This window comes from Chiloscyllium plagiosum, chromosome 33, assembly GCF_004010195.1.
Source record: "Chiloscyllium plagiosum isolate BGI_BamShark_2017 chromosome 33, ASM401019v2, whole genome shotgun sequence".
Classification (NCBI taxonomy): domain Eukaryota; kingdom Metazoa; phylum Chordata; class Chondrichthyes; order Orectolobiformes; family Hemiscylliidae; genus Chiloscyllium; species Chiloscyllium plagiosum.
The window spans coordinates 38,544,302-38,571,006 of record NC_057742.1 but is presented as its reverse complement, the minus strand read 5'-3'; the positions used below and the strand labels follow the sequence as shown (position 1 = coordinate 38,571,006).

Here is a 26,705-nt window from a genome sequence, read left to right as displayed (position 1 = left end):
GTTTGGTGTTTTTTGGTCAAAATGAGGACAGTTAGGGAATATTGCCAGAACTCAATAGTCTTCAATACTGTTAAAGCATGGAGGGCAATTTGGCAGAGGGAAGGCAATATTGACAAAACATCTTTGTTTACACCTTTAGTGGGTATTCCAGGTTTTCAACCGGGGATGACAGATTCAGGATTTAAACATTGGGCAGCTCGGGGTGTGTCTTCCATGATCGATTTATTTGAGAAAGACGTAATGATGTCCTTCGATCAGTTAGTACTGAAGTACGAGTTATCTAATAGAGACCTCTTTCATTTTTTTCAAGTTAGGGATTTTATTCAAAAAGAGACTACATTTTTGACTGATCCCTGCAAATCCAACATAGAGAGGGTTAGTACTGAAGTACGAGTTATCTAATTTTTCATTTTTCATTTTTCATTCTTTCATTTTTTTCAAGTTAGGGATTTTATTCAAAAAGAGACTACATTTTTGACTGATCCCTGCAAATCCAACATAGAGAGGGGGGTGCTAAGTGCTAAGAGTACACTTTCTGTCAGTAATTTATATCATCAGTTGTGGAGTCCCCCCTCAGATGAGTTCGATCGACTCTGCAGGATGTGGAAAAGACAGCTGTGTGTTGAAGTCTACTCAGAGGCATGGGAGGATATTTGGGAGAATGCAAGGAAGATATCAATTTGCAACCCCTGTTTTACAGTTGATGATTCTCCACAGGGTCCACTTGGCTCCAGACAGTTTGTCAAAATTTAAACCAAGGGTATTTTCAGCATGCCCCAAATGCAAGATCTGTACGGGGACTCTTACCTATTGTCTTTGGTCTTGCGATAGGCTTCAAACATATTGCTGTGGCGGGTGCAATGAAGAGGACTTTGGGTGTAAGAGTGGAGAAGGACCCTATTTCTCTCCATTTGGGCCTGCCCACTGTATTTCCTGCAGATACGCATAAGAAAAACTTTTCAATATTCTCACGTTCTGTGCAAGAAAGAATATCCGGATATCCAAAAACGGATATCCAAAAACGCTTCAGGCCTGTCGGGTTGGCGGAACATTGTTATGGAGCCTATTCCTCTGGGTTTTCTCACAAATATGGTACACCACAAAACTGAGAATTTTTACAAGACATGGCAGTCCTTTTTGGAATACCTTGACACAGATTTATCTGCCACACTAACAAGGGCATTTATATAGCAGTAACGATTGGGTTTTATGAGTCCAATATCCAGGGAGGAGGAACTGTGAACGTATGAGCGTTTTGTTTGGCTGGGCTGTGTTATTGCTATTTATTAGTTTGTTTTTGGTTATTTATTTATTTAGTTAAATAGCCAGTTTGTTTTTTTTATTCTACATTTTTCTATATTTGTTTATACATTTGTACATGAGGGTGGGTTGGGGATTTTTGGGGGGGCAGTTTTGTACTGTTTTGAATTGTGTTGTTTTGTACTTGCAATATTAAAAGATCTATTTTTTCAATAAAGATATATTTTTTAAAAAGACACATGTTAACCCATCAAATTGACTGCAACTTTGCGCTATCAACTGCCTATCCCTCCTCACAGACTCTCTGCATGCTGTATCTGCCTTTTCACCAGTTACCCCATCCTCTGATCAATAGCTATGATTCCCATCCCCCGACAAATTAGTTTAAATCCTCCTGAAGAGGGTTCCTTTTTTTTCTATTTCATAAAAAGCACAATCAAATTACCCTAACCTCTCCTTCTCCCATAATTAATACAGCAACATTTCTAAATTAACTTGCCCTGTTGATGGAAAACCATGATCAGCAGAATTTAAAATTCTTTACATACCGTTATTGCTCCCAAAACTATCCAACCCTTTCTACCACTCAACGTCCCAAATGCAAATCCCTACATCTCCCCAAACACAGTCCTCTGAAAACACATTCCTCCCAAAAGACAGACTCCAACACATATGCTGCTAACTCAAACCTCCTAACACATGCCCCCAACGTAACCTTTCCCATAGTACACACTACCTGAACACACCCTGCCATCACACATCCTCTGAGTACATCTGACCAATGAATTAGGCCCACAGTAGACTATTCATCCCCTTAAGGCTGCTCCATCATGACTGATCTGATTTATCCACATATTCCCCCTATATCTGATAACCTTGCTTTAGTTTCCAAACCTATCTACCTCTGGTTAAAAATACTGGACTTTGCTTCTGCTGCCTTTAAGGGAGAGAATTCCAAAGATTCTCAACTTTCTGAGAGAAAAAGCAATTTCCCAAATCTGTCTTAAATGAGCGATCCCCTATTCTGAAATAGTGATGCCATGGTTCTAGATCTTCCCACATGAGGGAACATCCTTGTCGCAAGCACCAGAAAAGTCTCTGCAGGATCTTATATGTTTCAACCCTCCCCCGCTCCGCACAGATCTCCACAGGACACGTACCCACTAAAGCCTATGGGTAAATCCTATATGACATCACAAACCCTTTAGCACAGCATGTCAATGTCCTTGATCTGGTTTTCTGCTCTGCTTTCACTCTTGTACCACTGTTTGTTTTCACTCTTGTATTACTGTCTGTCTTTACTCTGGTATGATTCTACCTTCACAACGATGCCTCTGTCTGCCCCAGTATCTGTTCCAGTTGGCCATCCTGAAATCAGTTTAACAGCTTGCCTTTGACTTGGTTTAATGGTCTTCACTTAAAACTCAACAACCTGAATAAAAAGTGATTGTGTGATATGCAAATGATCAGAACTGTCCTGTCAATCTACCATTGGCTCTTCAATCAAAGCATAGTTCAAAGATCCAACAGAAGGACCAATCATATTGGATTCCATGAATCATTTAAGTTGAATGTCTGCCAGAATCCATTCGGTTAACTGACGCTCAGGTAAGGTGAACTCATAACGGGTGGACATGTGCCATTTCATTATTTAGATTCAATATTTGCTGATGAATTCTGTATAATATAACCTGATATTTGTGTTTATTTAAAAACATTACCATCGGCTAGTAATTATTAAAAGCATTATACAAATATTCACAAATATTTGATTGGTAATGCCTCACTGGTCATAGTGGCTAATAAAGAGAATAAGAAGATCCCATATTTCATTCCCAGTCAATGCTGAAGTTGCTGGAGTTTGCTAAGTAGCAGCAGAAATGGCAGCACTGTCCAAGAGAGAGAACCTAGAGAGTCCTGCTCCTCAGAACTAAAGTTTTTGTATATACCTGTATGTATATAAGTGTACATGTACATGTGAAGGATATGTGTGTATATGATATGTACGTGTGTGCAGAAGTCAGTCCATATGTGGGTATGGATCCAAGCACATGTATGTGTGCGAGTGTGCATGCGTATGAGTACGTGTGTGTAAAGATATGACTCTTTGCATGGGGCATGAGTTTATATATGTGAGGAAGGAGTGGGTGTGCACCTCAGTTGGTGACAGAGTTGTGCTGGAAGGTGTCACCCCATTGAAGGGCCTCTTAATTTTGCCACAATTTATGCCATGTTGAAGGGGACAGCAGCTGGAATGGCCATAACAGCTATCACACTTATACATGATATTTGTAACCCTTTTATTATCACACATTCTGCACATCCATGTTGAAGCATTTGATCTGCATAGAAAATATTGTTTCATAAAGCCAGAGTCACACTCCATAAATACTGCCTGTAGTATCCCTTCCCCTCATCCAGGAAAGAAACTAAGCATATTTTACCCACCTCAACACCTTTAGAAACTGCTAGGACAAGCCATTCTGACAATTCTTTCACTTCTCTCCATTGTACCTATGATTGGGGCATCAGAGAGGAAGCATAGCCCTGACAATGGGAAGCCTATAATTGCCCCTTCTATCTGATAAGGAACTCCCAGACAGTCAATTCTCAGCAGCTGTGGGTCCTTTACAAGTCCTTATCAGCAAAAGTCCCAAATGTTCCATACCAACAGAGCCAGGGTTGCACTGTGTCCTCAGGAACCTGTCCTACCCACCAAATAAGGCCTACTCGAAGAAAATAAGGTACAACGCAGTAAATATGACCCAGAAGAAAAAGATCTGGATGAGAACACAGGTATGTGGGCAGCACGGTGGCACAGTGGTTAGCACTGTTGCCTCCAGCGCCAGAGACCCGGGTTCAATTCCTGCCTCAGGCGCCTGACTGCATGGAGTTTGCACATTCTCCCTGTGTCTGTGTGGGTTTCCTCTGGGTGCTCTGGTTTCCTCCCACAGCCCAAAAATGTGCAGGTTAGGTGAATTGGACATGCTAAATTGCCTGTCGTGTTAGATGAAGGGACAAAATGTAGGGGAATGGGACTGGGTGGGTTGCGCGCCGGTGTGGACTTGTTGGGCCGAAGGGCCTGTTTCCACACTGTAAGTAATCTAATCTAATATTTTGTAACTCTCAGAATTTTGACCATTGGACTCTGATGTCCAGGGCACCTGGAGTGGAAATTTATCAGTTATGGGACAATGAGTTGACAGACAGTGTGCTGCTAAAACAACGGAGAAAGGCATTAGTGGTCAGGGCGTGGGATCAAGTGGGATCTTTACTCCACTTGTTATAGATAACCAACTTTCCTAACAATAAGCAGGATGTGACAATTGGCAGATGATTCTATGGTTTATGCATCAGAGAAAATTCAAGATCATTTCAATTCTCTGTAAGAGGGCTGGAATTCCAAAACTGTCTGGACTATATTTACTGCATTAAATTATGTATCCTTACATGTTTTTATAACGTTACATCAATAATGCATCACCTTAAGTTCTGTGATCAGTTTTCTAAAAGGTATATACACAACCATAAGATGGGGTTTCATCTTCAAAACAATTTTCAACAGGGATTCCACATAATATTCAAACCAAGCAGGGTTCGTGGGTTTTTGAGGAGGAGTTTTTGGTACTGCAGCAAAAATCAGTTTTAAGGCATATCAAACATTTATTTGTTCAATCCTGGAGCATTCAATTCTGTGTAGGGTCCTTACATGGCAAGAGAGAAGGACAAGATTGAAGAGATTCAAAAGATGTGTAGCAAGATTAAGACTTGAAATGGAAATCATAAAACAAAACAGGGAGAAGAACACGCTGATGGTATTTTATAAAAGAAGTGAACGGGGTGAGGATTGACAGAAACAAGTACCTGGTGCTCTCCAGCAAAAATGCATCATGACGTAATCTTCCACACAAACTACAAAAACCATCTGTTTTCACAACAGTGTCTCAACAATCTTCTTTCCCAAAGTGAATCTCAGAAACTGCAAAAGCGAACAATCACAGCCCCATCACTTGAAATTTCCAAGACCATCATTAGGTTCATTACATTTATAAGTTTCCATTACAAAGAAATCTTTTGTCTCTTCCATCACAATAAGATGGCACAATGGCTCAGCAGTTACCACTACTGACTCATCGCCAGCGACATGAGCTTTGCCTACTCTTGGTCACTGTGTGGAGCTTGCACATTCTCCCTGTGCTGCATGGTTTGCTCCGGGTGCTCCGGTTTCCTCCTACAGTCCAAAGATATGCAGGTTAGATGGAATGGCCATGCTAAATTACTCCATGTCCACGGATGAGCAGGTGGGTTAGCCATGGGAAATGCTTGGTTACAGGGATAGGGTATGGGGGTTGGGTCTGGGTGGGATGGTCCTCGGAAGGTTAGTGTGGACTTGATGGATAGAATGGTCTGCTTCCACACTTTAAGGATTCTATCAGGGCAACTATCTCAGTTCATGCCTAGCTTAGCAAATGCCACTGATATAAATGTTGTTGGAACACACACATTAATCTATGATGCAGACACAAGTAAAACAGAAGTGAAAGATGCAATTTATACAGTCAGGCTAAGGGGGTCAATCAGACTTGAGATATGATTGCTTCAATTAATGTCCCATACACTGAGATGTCAACTCCATCAGTGAGTGGAGGAGTGAGAGAGGGAGACAAAGTGAATGGAATTACAATCCAGAGGATGAGCAGGTTCCTAAAAATGTGAGGGAACATGACAAGGTGGGCAGAGAGAGTCACTATTGGAAGCTCTTGGTCCCTGAATGCATTATCCTGCTGCAAGTGTTTACCATCATAGGACCCACATCCTGAAGATAGAGCATCTTTACTGCTTCAAGTTTGTCGCAAATGCAACATTTAAGAGTGGTGTCCATTAAACACAGTTCCTTCAGTCCTCTGCCAGGTTTCCTAGATGTCATGATGACTCCTTCATTCTCAGCAATGCTGGAGCTCAGCTTTTGAGTTTACTTGAACACCTTCATGGATACTGGATGACAAGGTCTGTATGTTGAAGGCATGTCTCCTGTGTAAAACCCCCTTAATCATCTCATCAATGAGAGAACACCTTTAACCATCTGCAGAGTCCATCCAGACATGCCCATGTACAACTTACTTTTCCATTTCGTCAGTCTCTATGCTCAATCCAATTCAGGTCAAGTAGTAAAGAAAGACTTGCATTTGTATAGCATCTTATACCTTCTCAGAAAAATTCAACTAACTGATGGGCAATTCTTTGTTTAAACAGTTGTCAGTGTTGTGACCTACAAAACAGGCACTCAGTCTATGCACAGCAAGAACTCTGTATATAACAAATCAATAAAGGACCAGACATTTTGTTTCAGTGATGTGGTTGAGGGTTAAATATTTGCCAAGACCCTCTGCTCTTTCTCAAAGTTATTTTTTTTTTATTACCCTTTCATTGGATGTAGGGTTGCTGGAAAAGCCAACATTTTTTGCCCATCACTAATTGTTGGGACAAAGTGGTGGTGAGTTGCTTTCTTGAGCTGTTCCATTTTCTTTGGTCAGGGGCACCACTGTGCTTTTAGGAAGGGAATTTCAGGATTTTAACCCAGACACAGAACTAGCAATAAAGGAACTGCAGGCACAGTTCCAAGTCAAAACGGTATATGGTTTGGGAGGAAACTTGAAGATGATAGTGTTACCGTTGCCCTTCTAGGCTGGAGAGGTCATGGGTTTGGAAGATGCCTTGGTGAGTTGCTGCAGTGCATTTTCTAGCTATACACACTACTGCAACTGTGTGCCAGGTGGAGAAAGTGAAAGTTTGAGTTGGTTGCAGATGTGACAATAAAGTGGAGAGCTTTATCCTGGATGGTATCTCATGGGATCTTTTCTATTATTTGAAACAGCAGGCAGAGTCCTGCTTTTAAAACCTCCCCAGAAGATAGTGTTTCCATCAGAGCAGCACTGTTTTGGTCCTGCACTGAAGTGTCAGTCAGGATTAAGTACCAATTCTCTGAGTGGAGCTTCAACACACAACCTTCTGAGCCAGCTGAGAGTACCAGCTACTGAGTCATGCCTCACTGTGACGATGTTGCCCCTTTAACAAGGTTATGTTGTCCTTAGGTTTCTTCCAGAGGTGTTGTAAAGGCAGAGGTGTTGATTCACCTGGGAATGGTTATTTTGAACAGTGGCAGGGGAGTTCAGTTTTTTTTCTAGTATGTTTTAGTTTTAGCATGCAGTTGAAAACTGCTGAGGACTTACAGAAGTAGCTACAGTGAAAGGAGGTTCCACATTTCAACAGAAGTCTTGCCTGAACTTTCTCTCTGAAAACACTCCTGCCTCAAAGAACCTTGAATTTACCTTTTGCCAAGGGGTATTGCAGGGAGTGGAACAGCTTCGTTAAGTTGGGATATTGTGTTGGTTGGGTTATCAAATAAGTTAAGGTATTTTAAATTCTGTTTTCTTTTAGAACATAGAATAGTACAGCACAGTACAGGCCCTTTGGCCGTTAATGTTGTGCCAACCTTTAATCCTACTCTAAGATCAAACTAACCTACATACCCTACATTTTACTATCTTGCATTTGCCTATCCAAGTGTTGCTTAAATGTCCCTAATGTCTCTGACTCTACTACCACAGCTGGCAGTGCATTCCACGCAACCACCACTCTGTATAAAAAAACCTACCTCTGACATCCCCCTAAACTTTCCTCCAATCAAATTATGCCTTTCTGTTTGTGTTTCATCCATAATGTTTAAATAAATTCTGTTTTGTTTAAAGCTGAGTGGTTTGACCAGCTGCATCACTCTTGGAACATCCACCTTACATCTACCTTTACAAAAATAAAAAATTAGGGTCTGGGCTACTTTCTTAATGTTTTGAGGGAGTCTGGCTGGTCCATAACATTCGCAAACAAGACTGAACCTCCAAGAAGAAAATAAGAGAACTGGGAGTTCACATGCACAAATCTTTGAAGGATAAATTGGTGAGATAGTTGAGAAAAATGTACATGATCCTTGGCATTCTACATTGAGTCATAAGAAACAAAAGGGAATTTTGTTTACACAACTTTACACATGCCTAATTGGTGTCTGCTAGAATATTGTGCTCAATTCCAGACACTGCAAATTTGAAAGGGCATTTTACTGCAAGTCCAGAGGAGATTTTCCAGAATGACAGGATAATAATGCTTGGGAGGACATGATACTCAAGAAACATCTCCAACCGTCTCCAATACTACCTCATTACTCCACTCTATCACCACCAAGAGCTTGGATGGAACTTGAACTCAAGGTCATTTGGTTCAAAACACAAGGGTGCTACTATTGAGTGACAGCTGATACTACAATCTTGTCCCTGCTGGTTTCAGAGGGAGTATTCTAGCTCCTCATTCATCGCTAGGAACATACTCGAGAGTGAAAATGGACAGAGATTCAATTCTGACCTTCATTCAATATTCCAATGGACAAGTAATTTTTCAGATGAAATTTATAGCTCTTACATCTCCCTTATCATATCAGATCTTTCTGTTCTGTTTCTGATATATTTTGACATTTGTTGACCAGCTTTTCATAGAAAAAATATTACTTGATTTGTAAACCAAAATACATTGACAAAAAGTTTTGTTTTAATCATTGCAGTGGAAAATAGGTAAAATGCCAATGAGACAAATATTGGACTAAGAGCTACAATGTATGTCTGGTGTTAAACAACTCATCTCATCAAGCCGGGAAATCTTTAATGCAAAGCACTAAAGCATGAATTGTGTCTCAGCTGTGTTTGTACAGAGACAAAATCAACAGGCAGGACACATGCTGGTAGTTAAACAAAAGCTGAAGAGTCAGTCAGAAACAGGAGTTTCAAGAGAAACTGTGGCCAAGCCTCAGAAGCATGTGGACAGTAGGGTAGTGTGACTAAGCATGATTGTCCCTCATTAGGTCTTCTAGCATTTTGTTTTGTTCAGTCTGGACTAATATTTACCACCCCCTCTAATTGTCCTTGAGTAGTGGGGTGGTGAGCTTCCTTCTTGAACTACTGCAGTCCATTGTAGTTTCAACACACTCCCAGTCCTACAACTCTCCAACTTGTCTGAATTCCTCTAATCCTTGAATATTCTCACTTTCAATCAACCTGCTAGTGTTTCCCATTCCTTCACTACATCTGACTTTACATTCTGGAATTCACTCTTTAAGTTTCTCCATTGTTCTACCTTTTCCTTCTCTGTTAAACCTATCCTTTGATCCAGCATCTTTCCAAACATCTCCTTACATGGACTGGTATCAAACTTGTAAAAGTCTCTGATGAAGCACCTTGGTGTATTTGATTGCATTAAAGGCGCTATATGATTGCAAGACATTGGTTTCATTCCTCTCCATGACCACTAGTTGTGAAATTAAGCAGTTTAGCAATTCATAGCTGGCCTTATCTCTCCAGATATTTCCAGTCACTGTTTCTGAAAAGAGTCATGCTTGGGAGAAACATACAAAATTCGGAAGTGCCCTGTTCAGATCACAAGGGGTTCCAAACGTTGTACTCCTGGGTTTTGCAACAAATACTCAGTACGGGCAATACATTTCCTGTGGAAGGCAACCTGCATGAGATCCCCCTAGAGTTTGTGCCTTTGGAAGTGAATGAGTCTCTTAAGCACTTGTGACAGTGTAACATTCTTATTTATGCCTGAAATGACAGAATGAAATTAATTTAAAAATGAAGAGAGTATATTCAGGTTAACATGTCTGGTTGTGTTTCTATCTCTGGTTTGTGAATTTATAGCCCCTTTCTGCTGTTACCACTCGCCCAGGATATTGATGCCCCTCCAGTTCAGGTGCAACCCATCCCCCCTGTACAGGTCCCACCTTCCGGAGAAGGTATCCCAATGATCCACATATCTGAAGCCCTCCCTCCTACATCAGCCTTGCAGCCACGTGTTCAGCTGCACTCTCTCCCTATTCTTTGCCTCACTGTCACGTGGCACCGGCAACAACCCAGAGGTGACGACTCTGTCTGTCCTAGCTTTTAGCTTCCAGCCTAACTCCCTGAGCTCTTGAATGACCTCCCCACCCCTCTTCCTACCTATGTCGTTGGTGCCAATGTGCACCACGACTTCTGGCTGCACACCCTCCCCCTTAAGGATTCTGAAGACACGGTCTGCGACGTCTCGGACCTTGGCACCCGGGAGGCAACAAACCATCCGTGAGTCTCGCCCATGTCCACAGAACCGCCTGTCCGGCCACAGAACCGCCTGTCCGAAATATTCTCAATTTCAATCAACCTGCTAGTGTTTCCCATTCCTTCACTACATCCGACTTTACATTCTGGGATTCACTCTTTAAGTTTCTCCATTGTTCTACCTTTTCCTTCTCTGTTAAACCTATCCTTTGATCCAGCATCTTTCCAAACATCTCCTTACATGGACTGGTATCAAACTTGTAAAAGTCTCTGATGAAGCACCTTGGTGTATTTGATTGCATTAAAGGCGCTATATGATTGCAAGACATTGGTTTCATTCCTCTCCATGACCACTAGTTGTGAAATTAAGCAGTTTAGCAATTCATAGCTGGCCTTATCTCTCCAGATATTTCCAGTCACTGTTTCTGAAAAGAGTCATGCTTGGGAGAAACATACAAAATTCGGAAGTGCCCTGTTCAGATCACAAGGGGTTCCAAACGTTGTACTCCTGGGTTTTGCAACAAATACTCAGTACGGGCAATACATTTCCTGTGGAAGGCAACCTGCATGAGATCCCCCTAGAGTTTGTGCCTTTGGAAGTGAATGAGTCTCTTAAGCACTTGTGACAGTGTAACATTCTTATTTATGCCTGAAATGACAGAATGAAATTAATTTAAAAATGAAGAGAGTATATTCAGGTTAACATGTCTGGTTGTGTTTCTATCTCTGGTTTGTGAATTTATAGCCCCTTTCTGCTGTTACCACTCATGGAAACATAGACAATGAGCATAATGAACAAGATGAGCAGAAAAGTTTCATTTCAACATATAAATAACAAAATAAGTGCTTCAAATGAATAGATAGTTCAATATTTATATATTTTGTGTCCAGAGCAGAAGTGAAATCATAATTGTTTACATGGGCAGCATGTAACAAGAACATAGTGAAATTAGTTAATCAGTTGCATTTAGCACAACATTATTAGATATATCTCCAGAGACATCAACTAAAACCTAATGAGGTGATTATGCTTCAGGATGCTCTTCTGTTAAGTATATTTGTCTCCCTGTTGATGAGTAACTACCTGAGTCAGAACGACCAGTCAGAGGTTTGTTGCTGGCCTTTGATTACTAAAGTACACACTGTTTATACATTTTTGTAGGATTTTTAGGAACTTTTAGGAAGAAAAAAATCATCAAAAACACCAAAATAGAGGAAGACGAAGCAATGATCTCATTCGACGTAACAGCACTTTTGCAAACCTTGCAAATCCTATGCTCCGTAGTTTTGCAATCCCCTACCCTTGGAAATGACCTTGCCTATTCACCATATCCATGCCCCTCATGATTTTATAAACCTCTATAAGGTCACCCTTCATGTTCTGACACTCCAGGGAAAATAGTCCTAGCCTATTCAGCCTCTCCCTTTAGCTCAAACCCTTTAACTGTGGCATGATTCTTGTAAATCTTTTCTGAAATCTTTCAAGTTTCGCAACATCTTTTCTTTAGCAGGTGACCAGAATTGAACACAGTATTCCAACCCCTTTTCTCTGAGAGAAGCTCAGTGCTGAATCCCAGACCTCTCAACTTTTCTGTTCTGCAGAGAAGCCAGCCCATCTCACAGCCCAATCTCTACCTCCGGTTTGAAGACTAGGCGTGTTTGCAAAGTCTGGAGTCAACAAGTAGAGACAAGCTGAGATGTTTCTACATCTGTGTAAACAAATCGTAGCCAAGTTACAAATGGTGCTTGGAATACTCCAAATATTTAAAGCTGTAGGATCACATTAAGGAAGCAAGATGAACAATCAACACTCATTATCCTCAGACTCAGAATGCAGATTTTTATTGATCCTTTTAAAAAGCTCTTAGTCAGAGAACATTAAGTAATTCTATTTGCTTAAATATTTAATGTTTCCAAACGTAAAGTATGTGAGGTATTTTAATGTTTTAATTTTGTCCAGCATTTGGGAAAGAGAAAACAAGGGAAACCGCATTTATTGTGGGACTAGGGACAAAGTCACACTAACCGTTAGGTACAAAGCAAGGTGATGCTGTGTATAAAGCAGATGTCTTTGAACTGACAGTCAAAGGCCCAGGCTCTGGGTCACAGGTTCAAATTCCAGCAGCTGGGGGATTTCAAGTTTCGTTAAATAAAACTGGAATTCATAGAATTATAGAACCCCTACAGCATGGAAGTGGGCCATTTGACCCATTGAGTCCACACTGCTGAGCATACCACCCAGACCAACCCCTATGGCCCTGTAACCCTGCAATTGTCTATGGCTAATCCACCTAACCTACACATCCCTGGACACTGAGGCAATTTAGCACCGCCAATCCACCTAATCTGCACATCTTTGGACTATACGAGGAAAGTGGAGCACCTGGAGGAAACCCACACAGACCCACACAGGGAGAACATGCAAAGTCTCAGTAATGTTAAACTTGAAGTTGCTACCATCAGTAGTTCAAACCCTACCTGGGTCATTGTAGTTTTCTAAAGGACAAATGTCATTCAGAGACAGAAATCAGACTTCAAATACATTGCAAAGTAGGGTTGATTCTGCATCACCATCTGAAAAGGGCAATTAGATATGGGCCAGAAACTCAGGCCTAATCAATGATGGCGGCATCCTCTAATTTGTTTTTAAATCAATCTCTCTTCTATTGTGAGAGGTGGAGATGCCAGCACCTAATAGAGTGTGTAACAGGGGCAAAGTCCATGAAATCAAGAGGTAGAGTATCACCATTCTGAATGTAATCCACATGCAGTTCAATACATGGCATCCACCCTGCTGCTCCTGATGGGACAAAAATGTCTTTTTCTGTCTGTATTGGCTTCCCACTACTCCAACAAACCATCAAGAGGGATCTAAAAGATCATCAAGCTGCAGGCTTCAGGCTTTGCATCAATCTGCTACCCACTCCAGATTCAGTTCTTGAGTTCTGCTCTGTTTCCTTTTCCATCCCAATTTTCAGCTTCTGTCATCCTCCTACTATACTGCAGAGTTTCCCTCTTTCCAGCACATAGCAGCTCAAAAGGCCAATGTCCGGTTTGTCCTGTCCAGAACTAGGCAATCCTGCAGCTCCAGTCCTCTGAAGTAGCAACTGAAGTGCTGGGGAGAAGCAGCCCCCAAGATTGAGAGTCACCATTGCTCCCTCAGCCCACGTTTGACCTTTCACCCAAACAATATTGCAGCAGATGGTCAAGCTCCATTCAGCAACGGCAAAACTCCTGATGTGGTGCATATTGTTTCTTATCTGGTTGTGAGCTCCATTAAATGTACATCTGGTATAAATTGAGTCTATTTTTTGTCAGTTCTGACAAAGGGTCATTTGACTTGAAACATTAATTTTGCTTTTCTCTCTCAGATAATTCTAGACCAGCTGAGTTTGTCCAGTACTTTCTACTTTATTTCATACTTCCAGCTCTGGAAATCATTAGTTTATTAAATACTTAAGGCCACATATACAGCATAGTCACTGAACACTCTTGTCTATGATATAGAGACATCTAACCATAACAACTGGTTCGCTCCTTCCAGGGACAACCTTTATCCCCTGATAGGTGGAGCTTATCGCGTGATGTCAGTTAACTCTTTCAGATAGAAACTATCTTGTACAACACGGAGCAATCAGGAAATGTGGGAGACATGCAGAAGATGAAAAGAACACATAACTGCACAGGGAGAAATGGAGAGAGGGACAAATGACCAGCAATCAAAACATAAGAATGGAGACACAATTAGAGGAGTTGATTAGAGTAGTTTGTTTGCAGGCAAAGGGACCCCTGGCAAATGGGAGGCCTTTAAAAGTGAAATTGCTAGAGTTCAAGGTCCACATGTACCTGTGACAGGTGAAGGGCAAGATTGGCAGGAATAGGGAACCCTGGACGACAAGAGATATTGAGGCTCTGATCAGAAAAAAGAAGGAGATGTGGCTCAGGTACAGTCAACTGGGAATAAGGGAATCCCTGCAGGTATATAGGGAATACAGGTGTTTACTGAAGGAGGAAATCAGGTGGGTGAAAACAGGTCACAAGATAGCCTTGGGTGAGAAGATTAGGATGAATCCAAAGAGTAATTTAAATATATATTAAAGGAAAAAGAATATCCAGAAAGAATAGAGTCCCTCAAGATCCAAAGTGGACATGTATGTGTCGAACCACAGGAGATGGGCGAGGTTCTCAAGGAATATTTCTCCTCTATGTTTACTGTGGAGAAATACATGAAGACCTGGGAATTTGGGGAAGTTTGTGATGATATCTTGGGGACAGTCCATATCACAGTAGAGGAGGTGTTGAGTGTACAAAGGTGGATAAATCTCCTGGTTCTGATCAGATACATCCAAGGGCACTGTGAGAGGCTAGACACGAAATCGCTGGGGTCCTAGCTGATATTTTTGCATCATCGTTAGTCACGGATGAAGTCCTGGGAGATTGGAAGGTAGCAAATGCTGTGTCATTATTCAAGAAGGGCAGTAAGAGAAGCCTGGGAACTATAGACCAGGAAGTTTAACATTTTGAAAAGATTCTGAGGGATAAGATATGCATGCATTTGGAAAGACAGGGTTTGATTAGAAGTAGTTAGCATGACTTTGTGAGTGGGAGATCATGCCTCAAAAATTTGTTAGAGTTTTTTTGTTGAAGTGACCAGGAAGGTTGACAAGGACAGGGCAGTAAAGGTAGTCTATACGGATTTCAGTACGGCCTTTGATAAGGTTCCATATGGCAGGCTGCTCTGGAAGGTTAGATTGCATGGAATCCAGGGTGAGTTGGCAAATTAGATACAAAATTGGCTTGATAGTAGAAAGCAGAGGGTAATAGTGGAAGGCTGTTTGTCAGACTGGAGGCTAGTGACTAGTGGAGTGTCTCAGGGATCAGTGCTGGGGCCCATTACTGTTTGTTACCTATATCAATGATTGGGATGAGAATGTACAAGGCATGATTATTAAGCTTGCAGATGACACTAAAATTGGTGATATCGTGGACAGTGAGAAAAATTATCAGAAATTGCAGCAGGATCTTGATCAGCTCGGGAAGTGGATCGAAAAATGGCAAATGGAGTTTTATATAGATAAGTGTGAGGCCTTGCATTTTGGAAAGTCAAATCAAGATAGGAGTTTCATGGTGAAGGTGAGGGCCTTAAGGATTGTAGTGAAACAGAGGGATCATGGAGTTCAGGTGCATCATTCTCTGAAAGTGGAGTGACAAGTGGACAGGGCAGTGAAGAAGGCTTTTGGCACACTGACCTTCATCAGTCAGAGCGTTGAGTATAGAAGTTGGGAAGTTATCTTGCAGTTATACAGGACGTTGGTGAGACCACACTTGGAGTATTGTGTTCAGTTTTGGTCACCCTGTTACAGAAAGGATATTACTAAACTGGAAAGAGTGCAGAAGAAATTTACAAAGATGTTTCCAAGGCTCAAGGGTCTGAGTTATAGGGAGAAGTTGAACAAGCTAGGACTTTTTTCTCTCGAGTGTGGGAGACTGAGGGGAAGTCTTATAGAAGTGTATAAAATCATGACTGGTATGGATAGGGTGAATGCACTAAGTATTTTTCCCAGAGTTGGGGAATCGGAGATGAGAGGGCATCAGATTAAAGTTAGAGGGAAAGGAATAAAAACAAACCTGAGGGATAACCTTTTTACACAGAGGGCGATATATCCATGCAATGAGCTGCCAGTGAAAGTGGCTGAGGCAGGTACATTAACAACTTTTAAAAGCACAAATACATGGATAGGAAATGTTGAGAAGGATATGGGCCAAATGCAGGGAAGTGTGGGCAGATATTTTGGTGGCATGAACTAGTCTAGACCAGAAGGGCCTGTCTCCATGCTGTAGGACTCTATGACTCCATGACTCTAGAGGAAATGCGAGACAGCTAGCAAGCGTAGGGTGAAGGGTAAGAGTCAATCCTTCTGGTTGTCTGTTTGGTCGTTGGGTACATGTAAGTCAGAGGATCAGCTGTAAGACACAATGTGTTCAGTCACATCAATTGTGGAAATTCCAAAATTTAGTGAAGTTTTTTTAAACTGCACCCTAGTTTTATTTATTTCATTTTCTGGAGGGGCCACTTGTTTATCTTCTTCAAGTTCCCACCATCTCACAGAACCCTACTAGGGAAAGAATATGCCCCCAAAAATTCTCGTTTCCCATTTTCATAATGAAAGGCCAGTTTGGAAACACTCTTTTCCAGGAAGAGAAGGTGTCTTTTAATTTCAAAGATTTTTTTTAAGCCATTCAGCATGAGGACATTTACACACAGTTTGATAGTTAGTGATTTGAAACCTGACTGTGGAGTCCTGGCTAAGTCTAGTTGGGCATCAGTACAATTTAGAGTTAGCCCACGGGGGTGTGTGTGTGTGTGTGTGTGTGTCCACATAATGAGACCATCTCATGTTTCCTTGTACGCAGGGATTGAAGGTTTCTCTGTGTATTGGAAGCAGGACAATCAAGACTTCACCAAGCTGCCAAACTGGAACCATGTCTGTAGAAGACGACATCAGGAGCCAGTTCTCATGCTCAATATGTCTGGATACATTTAAAGATCCAGTCACCACAGAATGTGAACATGACTTCTGCAGACCCTGTATAACAGAGTATTGGGACAGGGAGGAAACATCCATCTGTCCATTGTGTCGACAGTATTCCTCTGGCATTTTGAGAACTAATCGAACGCTAGCTTGTGTGGTCGAGATACTACAGTCAAAGAAAGGGAACAGTTCGGAAGAAACTGAGTCAAGTGGTGACAATAATTTTGGATTCCTGCTCCTCGTCATTCTCATCTTCGTGATTGTGCTCCTTTGGTCACTGAGCCCAGATGCCTCTTCTCTCGGGTTCTACCCTAAGGATTATGACATGTGTCCTCAGCACAAGGAGAAACTGAAGCTTTTTTGTGAAGATGACCAAGAGTTAATTTGTCTAATTTGCAGAGACTCCAACAAACACAAGAACCATCGAGTTTATCCCATCAATGAAGCCGCTCGATACTATAAGGTAATTTAGAAGTGCAGAATAGAGGGACAATAGGAAAGAGAGTTCTGTATTTGTATAGTGCTGAACTTAGGGTGACCACACCATTTGAAGAGCAGCTCTCGCTCAGTACAGCTCTCAGGTACCAAAGGGGGTTAAACTCTTGAGTTAGACTTGAACCCACAACTTCTTGACTCAGACACGATAGCGCTATTGTTGACATAATAATAAAACAGGAAAATCTGGGATAATAAAAATACTTCAGTACATAGTCCGTACAAACAGATATTATAGCCATTTATTAATATAACAGCCTTAGCAACACAGACATCATTCATTCAAATTCCACCCATGCTGAATTAATCTGAAATGGCCATTTGTGGTAGGTGCTAGAGTACAACCATTAAAACAGTTGGATTGTTGGGAAAAACCCAAATTATTTCCTGTTGTCTTCACAATGGCAGCATTCTCCATTTACCTGGTCTGATCTACACATGACTCCAGTCTCATAGTAACTGATCAACTCTGCTATTTCTTTCAGGACATTTAGTAAACAATAATCACAGCCTTTCCGATGCTGCCTCCATCAAAAATACAAAAATGGCAGAATGTGTCACCAACATAAAGAAAACAATCTTTGGGCTCTTAGTAATGGAGTCATACAGCACAGAAACAGGCCCTTTGGCACATCCTGTCTATTCCAACCCACAAACACCAAACTATACTAATCCTATTTACCTGCACTTGGTGCATAACTTACCATGCCCTAGCATTTTAAAAGTATGCCCAGATGCTTCTTACATGTTATGAGAGTACACACCTCTACAACCCTCTCAGGCGGTGCACTCTATATTTCTACCATCCTCTGAGTAAAAGCATTTTTCCTCAGTTCTTCTCTGAGCCAATTACTCCTCACCTTAAACTTATGCCCTCAGGTCTTAGACACGGGAAAAAGGTTCTTATGATCTACTCTGTCTATGCCTCTCATAATTTTGTACACTTCAATCTGATCCCCTTTTAGCCTCCTCCGCTCTACGGAAAACAAACCCAGCTTATCCAATCTCTCCTCAAACTAAGACTTTTCATCCCAAGCAGCATTCTGGTGAATCTTCTCTCCATTGCAGGTACATTCTTCCAATAGTGGTATGTCCAAAACTGCACACAATATTCCATCTGTGGCCAAACCAATGTTTTATTAAGTTGTAACAGGTTGTCCCTGCTCCTATATTCTATGCCCTGGATAGTAAATTCATGAATTCTGTATGCCTTCTTCACCAATCTGTCTACCTGACTTGACACTTTCAGGGATCAAAACACTTGAATACCAAAGACCCTTTGTTCTTCAACACTCTCTCGGGACATACAATTTATTGTATATAACCTTCCCTTATCAGGCCTGCCAAGCTGCATTACCTCATACTTATCAGGATTAAATTCCATTGCTCTGCCCAATTTATCAGCTCATCAATATCAGACTGCAGCCTGAGACCATCCTCCTCACTATCAACAACACCCCCAATTTTGGGATGGGAACTGGAGCTATAGATCAGAGGATGGGGTAGCTGGTGAGCAAGCAGATATAGCGTGCAGAGAGTCAGTGAGGAAGGATAGACAGTTGATAGGGCAAAGTTGCAGTCAGCGAGATAGGTTGAAGTCTGTCTATAACAAATGTCAGGATTAAGGGTGATGTACTATAAGTATAAATTAAAAATCACACAACACCAGGTTATAGTCCAACAGGTTTAATTGGAAGCACTAGCTTTCGGAGCACTGCTCCTTCATCAGGTGGATGAAGGAACCACCTGATGAAGGAGCAAAGGGCCTGTACTGCGCTGTATTGTTCTATTTTCTATGTTCTATGCAAACGTACAAATTATATCTTGTATATTCACTGGGCCAGAGACCCGGGTTCAATTCCCACCTCAGGCGACTGACTGTGTGGAGTTTGCACGTTCTCCCTTGTCTGCGTGGGCACCCTCCGGGTGCTCCGGTTTCCTCCCATAATCCAAAGATGTGCAGGTCAGGTGAATTGGCCATGCTAAATTGCCCGTAGTGTTAGGTAAAGGGGTAAATGTAGGGGTATGGGTGGGTTGCGCTTTGGCGGGTCGGTGTGGACTTGTTGGGCCGAAGGGCCTGTTTCCACACTGTAATGTAATGTAATCTAATCTAATCACAATCAAGTTGCTAACCTACATAACAAACAGCGAGGGCCCTAGCACTGATGCCTGTGGTTCACCACTGATCACAAGCTTCCAAACACAAAAGCAGTCCTCTGCCATCATAATTTGGAGATGCCGGTGTTGGACTGGGGTGTACAAAGTTAAAAATCACACAACACCAGGTTATAGTCCAACAGGTTTAATTGGAAGCACACTAGCTTTCGGAGCGACGCTCACCTGATGAAGGAGCGTCGCTCCGAAAGCTAGTGTGCTTCCAATTAAACCTGTTGGACTATAACCTGATGTTGTGTGATTTTTAACTCTGCCATCATACTTTGCCACCTATTTGTAAGCCATCATAGTCTCCAAATATCTGTTCAATGATTGCAGTTTCCCCCTTCATTGCCCAATTATTCCAATAATTACTGCACGGAACCATTGGTTTTGGATTGGAATGAAGTGATTCTGAAGGTTGAAGCCATTTTTGCCAACAATGTTTACTCCAGCATGAGGAACACTCGATATGTACTTGAGGATGCTGATTACCAGTGAGTTCTGTTGACATACCATCTTAACTCAAATTATAAAATTTAATTCATCAGACATAAAGAAAAGATTTTAGATGGTAGATAACAGAGACATGGATCTCACAAGGGCATGAATAGTTGTTGGATGTTTAGATCTTTTAAAAATAACAGAAAGGGGTAAAAGAGGAGGGGGGAGTAGCACAGTTAATTTGAGAGTGCATCACAGCTGCAGAAAGGGAGGTAATCGAGGAAGGCTTGTCTATTGAGTCAGTATGTGTGGAAGTCAGTAACAAGAAAGGAGCAGTCACTTTATTGGCTGTTTTCTATAGACCCCTCCAAGAGCAGCAGAGAGATGGAAGAACAGATTGGACAGCAGATCTTGAAAAGGTGCAGATGTAACAGAGTTGTTGCTATGGTGACTTCAATTTTCCCAATATTGATCGGAAGCTCCTCAGTCCAAATGGTCTAGATGGAGCCGATATTATCAGGTGTGTCCATGAAGGATTCCTGATTCAATATGTAGAAAGGCCAACTAGATGGGAGGCCATATTGGATTTGGTGCTAGGCAACGAGCCAGGCCAGGTGTCAGATCTCTCGGTGGGAGAGCATTTCGATGATAGTGACCACAACTGCCTCACCTTTACCATAACCAGGGAGAGGGATAGTAACAGACAGTATGGGAAGGTATTTAATGGGATGAAGGGGAATTATACTGTTATTAGACAGGATCTGTGGAGTATAATTTGGGAACAATTGTTCTACAGGAAATGCACTACGGGGAATGTGGAGGCTGTTTAAGGAGCACTTGTTGCCAATGTTGGATAACCTTGCCCCACTGAGACAGGCAAGGAAAGGTAAGGTGAGGAAGCTTTGGATGACAAGAGAAGAGGAGCTTCTTGTTAAGAGGAAGAAGGAAGCTTACTTAAGGTTGAGGAAGAAAGGATCTAGTTCAGCTTTAGAGGAATACATGGTGGCTATGAAAGAACTCAAAAATGGACCGAGGAGAGCTAGGAGGGGGCACGAGAAAGTCTTCGTGGGAAGAATTAGGGAAAATCTAAGGGCGTTCTACACTTACTTGAGGAATAAGAGGATGATCAGAGAGAGTGTAGGGTTGATCAGGGATCATGGAGGGAACTTGTGTCTGGAGTTTGAAAAGGTAGGGGAGATCATAAATGAATTTTTTACTTCAATATTCACTGGACAGAGGGACCTTGATGATAGTGAGAACACCGTAGACCAGGTTCGTAGGCTTGAACAGATTGATATTAAGAAGGTGAATGTGCTGGAAATTTTAGGAAACATCAGGATAAATAAGTCCCCATGTCCAGACCAGATATATCCAAGGTTATTACAGGAAGCAAGAAATGAGATTGCTGCGCACTGTGATGATCTTTGCATCCCCAATCTCCACAGAAGTAGTATCGGATTATTGGAGGGAGGCGAATGCTGTTCCTGTGTTCAAGAAAGGGAATAGGGAAATCCCTGGGAATTACAGATCAGCCAGTCTTACGTCCGTGGTAAGCAAAGTACTGGAAAAGATTCTGAGAGACAGAAATTATGACTATTTGGAAAAGCATAATTTGATTAAAAATAGTCAGCATGGCTTTGTGAGGGGCAGGTCATGCCTCACAAGCCTTATTGAATTCTTTGATGATGTGATGAGACAGGTTGACGAAGGTCAAGCAGTGGATGTGGTATATATGGATTTCAGTAAGGCATTTGATAAGGGTCCCCATGGTAGTCTCATTCAGAAAGTGAGGAGATATGGGATACAGGGAAATTTGGCTGTCTGGACACATATTTGGCTGGCCGAAAGAAGACAACAAGTGGTAATGGATGGAAAGTATTCGCCTGGAGGTTGGTAACCAGTGGTGTCCTGCTGGGATCTGTTGTTGGCCTTTGCTCTTTGTAGTTTTTATAAATGATTTGAAAGAAGAAGTGGACAGATGGGTTAGTACGTTTACCAATAACAGAAAGGTTGATGGTGTTGTAGATAGTGTTGAGGGCTGTTGCAGGCAAGACATTGACAGGATACAGAGCTGGGCTGAGAAGTGGCAGACGGCTTTCAACCTGGATAAATGCAAAGTGATTCATTTTGGAATTTCAAATTTGTATGTTAAGACAAGATTCTTGGCAGTGTGGAGAAACAGCGGGATCTTTGGGGTCCATGTACATAGATTCCTCAAAGTTGTCACCCAAGTTGATAGAGATGTTAAGAAAGTGTATGGTGTTTTGGCTTTCATTAACAGGGGGATTGAGTTGAAGAGCCATGAAGTCTTTCTGCAGGTGTATAAAACCCTGGTTAGACCACTGTTACTCTCACCTCACCTCACCTCACCTCAGCTGGAATTCAGCACTTTCATTCATGTTTGAACCAAGGCTGTAATGAGATCAGGAGCTGAGTGCACCTCGCAGAACCCAAAGTGAGTGTCACTCAGGAGGGTATTGCCATATTTTATACTCATTAAGGTTCCTACAATTCTAAGTAATCTGTGACCTCCTGATATCTCCCTGAATGACAATACCATATTTAAAATTAAAAAATATGAGAAACATTAAATGAACCAAGAAGATAGAAACCCTGGTTTTCTTTATTTTTTTTCAGAGATGCTTAAAAGAATGCAGACTAAAACCAATACAGACACTGTGACATTTGACCTGATAATTCATTAGAAAAAACAAGTTGTGTCTGGATTGCCAACATTGTACCTATATTAAGAAAGGAGGTTTAAAAAAAAGGTTCAGGGTTCTAATGATGAATTAGCTCAGTTGGCTGGATGGCCAGTTTTACAATGCAGAGTGCTGCCAAACAGTATGAATTCAGTTCAAGTTCGGATGGCAGAGCAGAGAGCAGAAGAAGCAGAGCCTGCTGGGAAGGTAAGGGGAACTATAAAGGGTTCCATCTTTGTGTACCAGTGGCGTTTTTCAGGTTCGGGCGGCAGGAGCAGAGAGCAGAGGAAGTGGAGCCTGTTGGGAAGGTAAGGGTTTGTATAAAGGGACCTACCTTCACGTGCCAGTGGCGTTTTCAGGTTCATGTGGCGGAAGCAGAGAACAGAAGAAGCGGAGCTTGCTGGGAAGCTAAGTGATTGTTTTTTTAAGTGGGTGCGATCTAAACCCAAAACCCTACACCGCAGGACCTCCCTCCCATTCACCTCTTCTAACCTTAATAAGAGTCTGTACACTTTCTTTTTTCTCTCTACCTTGTTTAGTACTGTGTGGGCTTTAAGAGTAGCTGGATATGGATGTTAGAGCAGTGACATGTTCCTTCTGCAGAATGTGGCAGGTGAGAGATACGACATGTCTCCACTGGCCACATCTGCTGGAAGTGCACCCAACTCTAGCTCCTTGAAAACAGAGTTAGGGAACTGGAGCTGGAACTGGAACTGGATGAACTGCAGATCATATGGGAGACTGAGGGGGAAATTGAGGTTGTTCAGGGAGGTGGTCACTTCTCAGGCGCAGGATAAGGAAAGCTGAGTTATAGTCTGGGGGCAGAAAGGGAACGGACAGACAGAGCAGGGATCCCCTATGGCCATTCCCCTCAGTAATAAGTATACCATTTTGGATACTGCTGGTGAGGAAGGCCTACCAGAGGGAAGCCATAGTTGTCAGGTCTGTGGCATTGAACCTGGTACTGTGGCTCATAAGGGAAGGGGGGAGAATAGAAAAGCGCTAGCGGTAGCAGAATCAACAGTTAAACGGATTGTTAGGAGATTTTGTGGTCAGGAATGGGACTCCTGGAAGGTATGTTGCTTCCCAGGTGCCAGGGTCCAGGATGTTACTGATCAGGTTTACAAGATTCTGAAGGGGAAGGCTGAGCAGCCAACAACTGTGGTACATATTGGCAACAATGACATAGCCAGGAAAGGGATTGAGGATCTGAAAAGTGACTACAGAGAGATAGGATGGAAGCTGAAGAACAGGACAAGTAGAGTTTGCTACCAGTGTAACAAGACAGTGAGGTGAGGAACACTCAGTGAGTGCAGCTTAACATGTGGTTGCGGGGCTGGTGCAGGAGGGAGGGCTTCAGATACTTAGACCATTGGGATGCCTTCTGGGGAAGGTGGGACCTGTACAAGAAGGACGGGTTGCACCTGAACTGGAGGGGCACAAATATCCTGGGTGAGAGATTTGCTCGAGTGGTTTGGGAAGGTTAAAACTAGATGGGAGGTGGGTGGGAACCAGAACTACACATCTGAGGAGGATGTAGTTGTAGATGAGGCAGTGACAGGATGTAGAGAATTTATTGGGAAGATTTTTCATGTGATGGAACAAAGGGATCTGTTAAAGTGTCTCTGCTTTAATACAAGGAGTGTCAGAAATAAAATTGATAAACTTAAAGCATGGATAAGTACTTGGGACTATAATGTTGTGGCCATAACAGAGACTTGGATTTCACAGGGGCAGGAATGGTTTAGAACATTTAAAAAGAACAGGGAGGATGGAAAAGGGGAGTGGGTGTAGCTTTGCTAATCACAGCTACAGAAATGAAGGTTGTCACGGAAGGTTTGTCTATTGAGTCAGTATGGGTGGAAGTTAGGAACAGCAAGAGAGTAGTCACCTCATTAGGGCTCTTCTAAAGACCCCCTAATAGCAGTAAGGAGATCGAAGAACTCATAGGCCGGCAGATTTTGGAAAGTGCAGAAGTAGCAGTGTTGGTGTTATGGGTGACTTCAACTTTCCAAGTATTAAATTAGATTCCCTACAGTGTGGAAACAGGCCCTTCAGCCCAATAGGTCCACACCGACCCTCCGAAGAGTAACCCACCCAGACCCTTTGACCAATGCACCTAACACTATGGGCAATTTAGAATGGCCAATTCAGCTGACCTGCTCGTCTTTGGACTGTGGGAGGAAACCAGAGCACCCGCAGGAAACCCACACAGCCGGGGAGAATGTGCATACTCCACACAGACAGTCGCCCGAGGCTAGAATCAAACCTGGGATCCTGGTGCTGTGAGGCAACAGTGCTAACCACTGAGCCACTGTGGAAGGCCTACTTTGGATTGAGCCATCTTTGTCAGGTGTGTTCAGGAGGGTTTCCTTACTCCGTATGTAGACAGACCAACGAGGGGAGAGGCCATTTTGGATTTGGTGCTCAGCAATGAGTCAGAACAGGTGTCAGATCTCACAGTGAGAGAACACTTTGGTGACAGTGACCTCAGCTGCCTTGCATTTACCACAGCCATGGAGAGGGAAAGGAGCAGTTACCATGGGAAAATATTAAATTGGAGTAAAGGATATAATGATGCTATCAGACAGGAGTTGGGAAGTACTGACTGGGAGCAATTGTTCCACAGAAATGGTTACAAAAGATATGTGGAGACTGTTTAAGGAGCAGTTGTTGTGAATGATGCATAAATTTATTCCACTGAGACAGGCAAGAAGAAGTAAGATTAAGGAGCCTTGGATGACAAGAACAGAGGAGCCTCTCATCAAAAGGAAGAAGACAGCTTACAGAAGCAAGGGTCCAGCACAGCTTTAGAGGATTACAGGCTTGCTAGGGAGGAGCTCAAAAATAGACTGAGGAGAGCTGGAGGGAGAGGAGGAACAAAAAAGGCTTGGCTGGAAGGATTAGGTAGAACCCAAAGGTATTTTACTCATATAGTGGGCGGCACGGTGGCACAGTGGTTAGCACTGTTGCCTCTCAGCGCCAGAGACTGGGGTTCAATTCCCACCTTAGGTGACTCTCTGTGTGGAGTTTGCACATTCTCCCCGTGTCTGCGTGGGTTTCCTCCGGGTGCTCTGGTTTCCTCCCACAATCCAAAAATGTGCAGGTTAAGTGAATTGGCCATGCTAAATTGCCCATAGTGTTAGGTGAAGGGGTAAATGTAGGAGAATGGGTCTGGGTGGGTTATGCTTCGGCGGGTCAATGTGGACTTGTTGGGCCAAAGGGCCTGTTTCCACACTGTAAGTAATCTAATCTAATCTAATCTAATTAGATTAGATTTTTAGATTACTTACAGTGTGGAAACAGGCCCTTCGGCCCAACAAGTCCACACCGCCCCGCCGAAGCGCAACCCACCCATACCCCTGCATTTTACCCCTTACTTAACACTACGGGCAATTTAGCATGGCCAATTTACCTGACATGCACATCTTTGGACTGTGGGAGGAAACCGGAGCACCCGGAGGAAACCCACGCAGACACGGGGAGAATGTGCAAACTCCACACAGTCAGTCGCCTGAGGCGGGAATTGAATATGAGTCATAATATGAGTCATAAGAGAATGATCAGAGAGAAGGTAGGGCCGATCAGGGATAGTGTAGAGAACTTGTACGTGGAGTCTGAGCAGATAAAGGAAGCCCCAAATGAGTTTTCTGCATCAGTTTTCATGCAGGAAAGGGACCTTGTTGTGAATGAGAACTTTGAGGAATGGGGAAGCAGGCTTGAACAGATCGAGATTGAGGATGTTGAGTGCAGGACATTTGGGAAAACATTAAGATTGAGAAGTCCCCAGAGCCAGACCAGATTTATCTTCGGTTGTTCTGGGAAGCAAGAAAAGAGGTTTCTTAGCTGTTGGCAAAGATCTATGCTTCCTCACTCTCCACGGGAGTTATATTGGAGGATTGGAGGGAGTCGAATGTTGTTCCTCTTTTCAAGAAAGGGAATGGGAAATCCCTGGCAATTACAGACCAGTCAGTCTTACG

At 42.5% G+C, this 26,705-nt stretch overlaps 1 protein-coding gene across 1 annotated transcript in view; it reads left to right on the top strand.

Moving 5' to 3' along the window:
- Positions 1–2,803: 2,803 nt before the first annotated feature.
- LOC122539642 (E3 ubiquitin-protein ligase TRIM41-like) overlaps positions 2,804–26,705 on the top strand; it is a 49,501-nt gene continuing 25,599 nt past the window's right edge. Inside the window, exons 1-2 of the mRNA XM_043674641.1 lie at positions 2,804–2,868; positions 16,812–17,393. Of these exons, the coding sequence (XP_043530576.1) occupies positions 16,881–17,393 (513 nt within the window). The 5' untranslated portion in view covers positions 2,804–2,868; positions 16,812–16,880. The remainder of the gene's footprint in view (positions 2,869–16,811; positions 17,394–26,705) is intronic.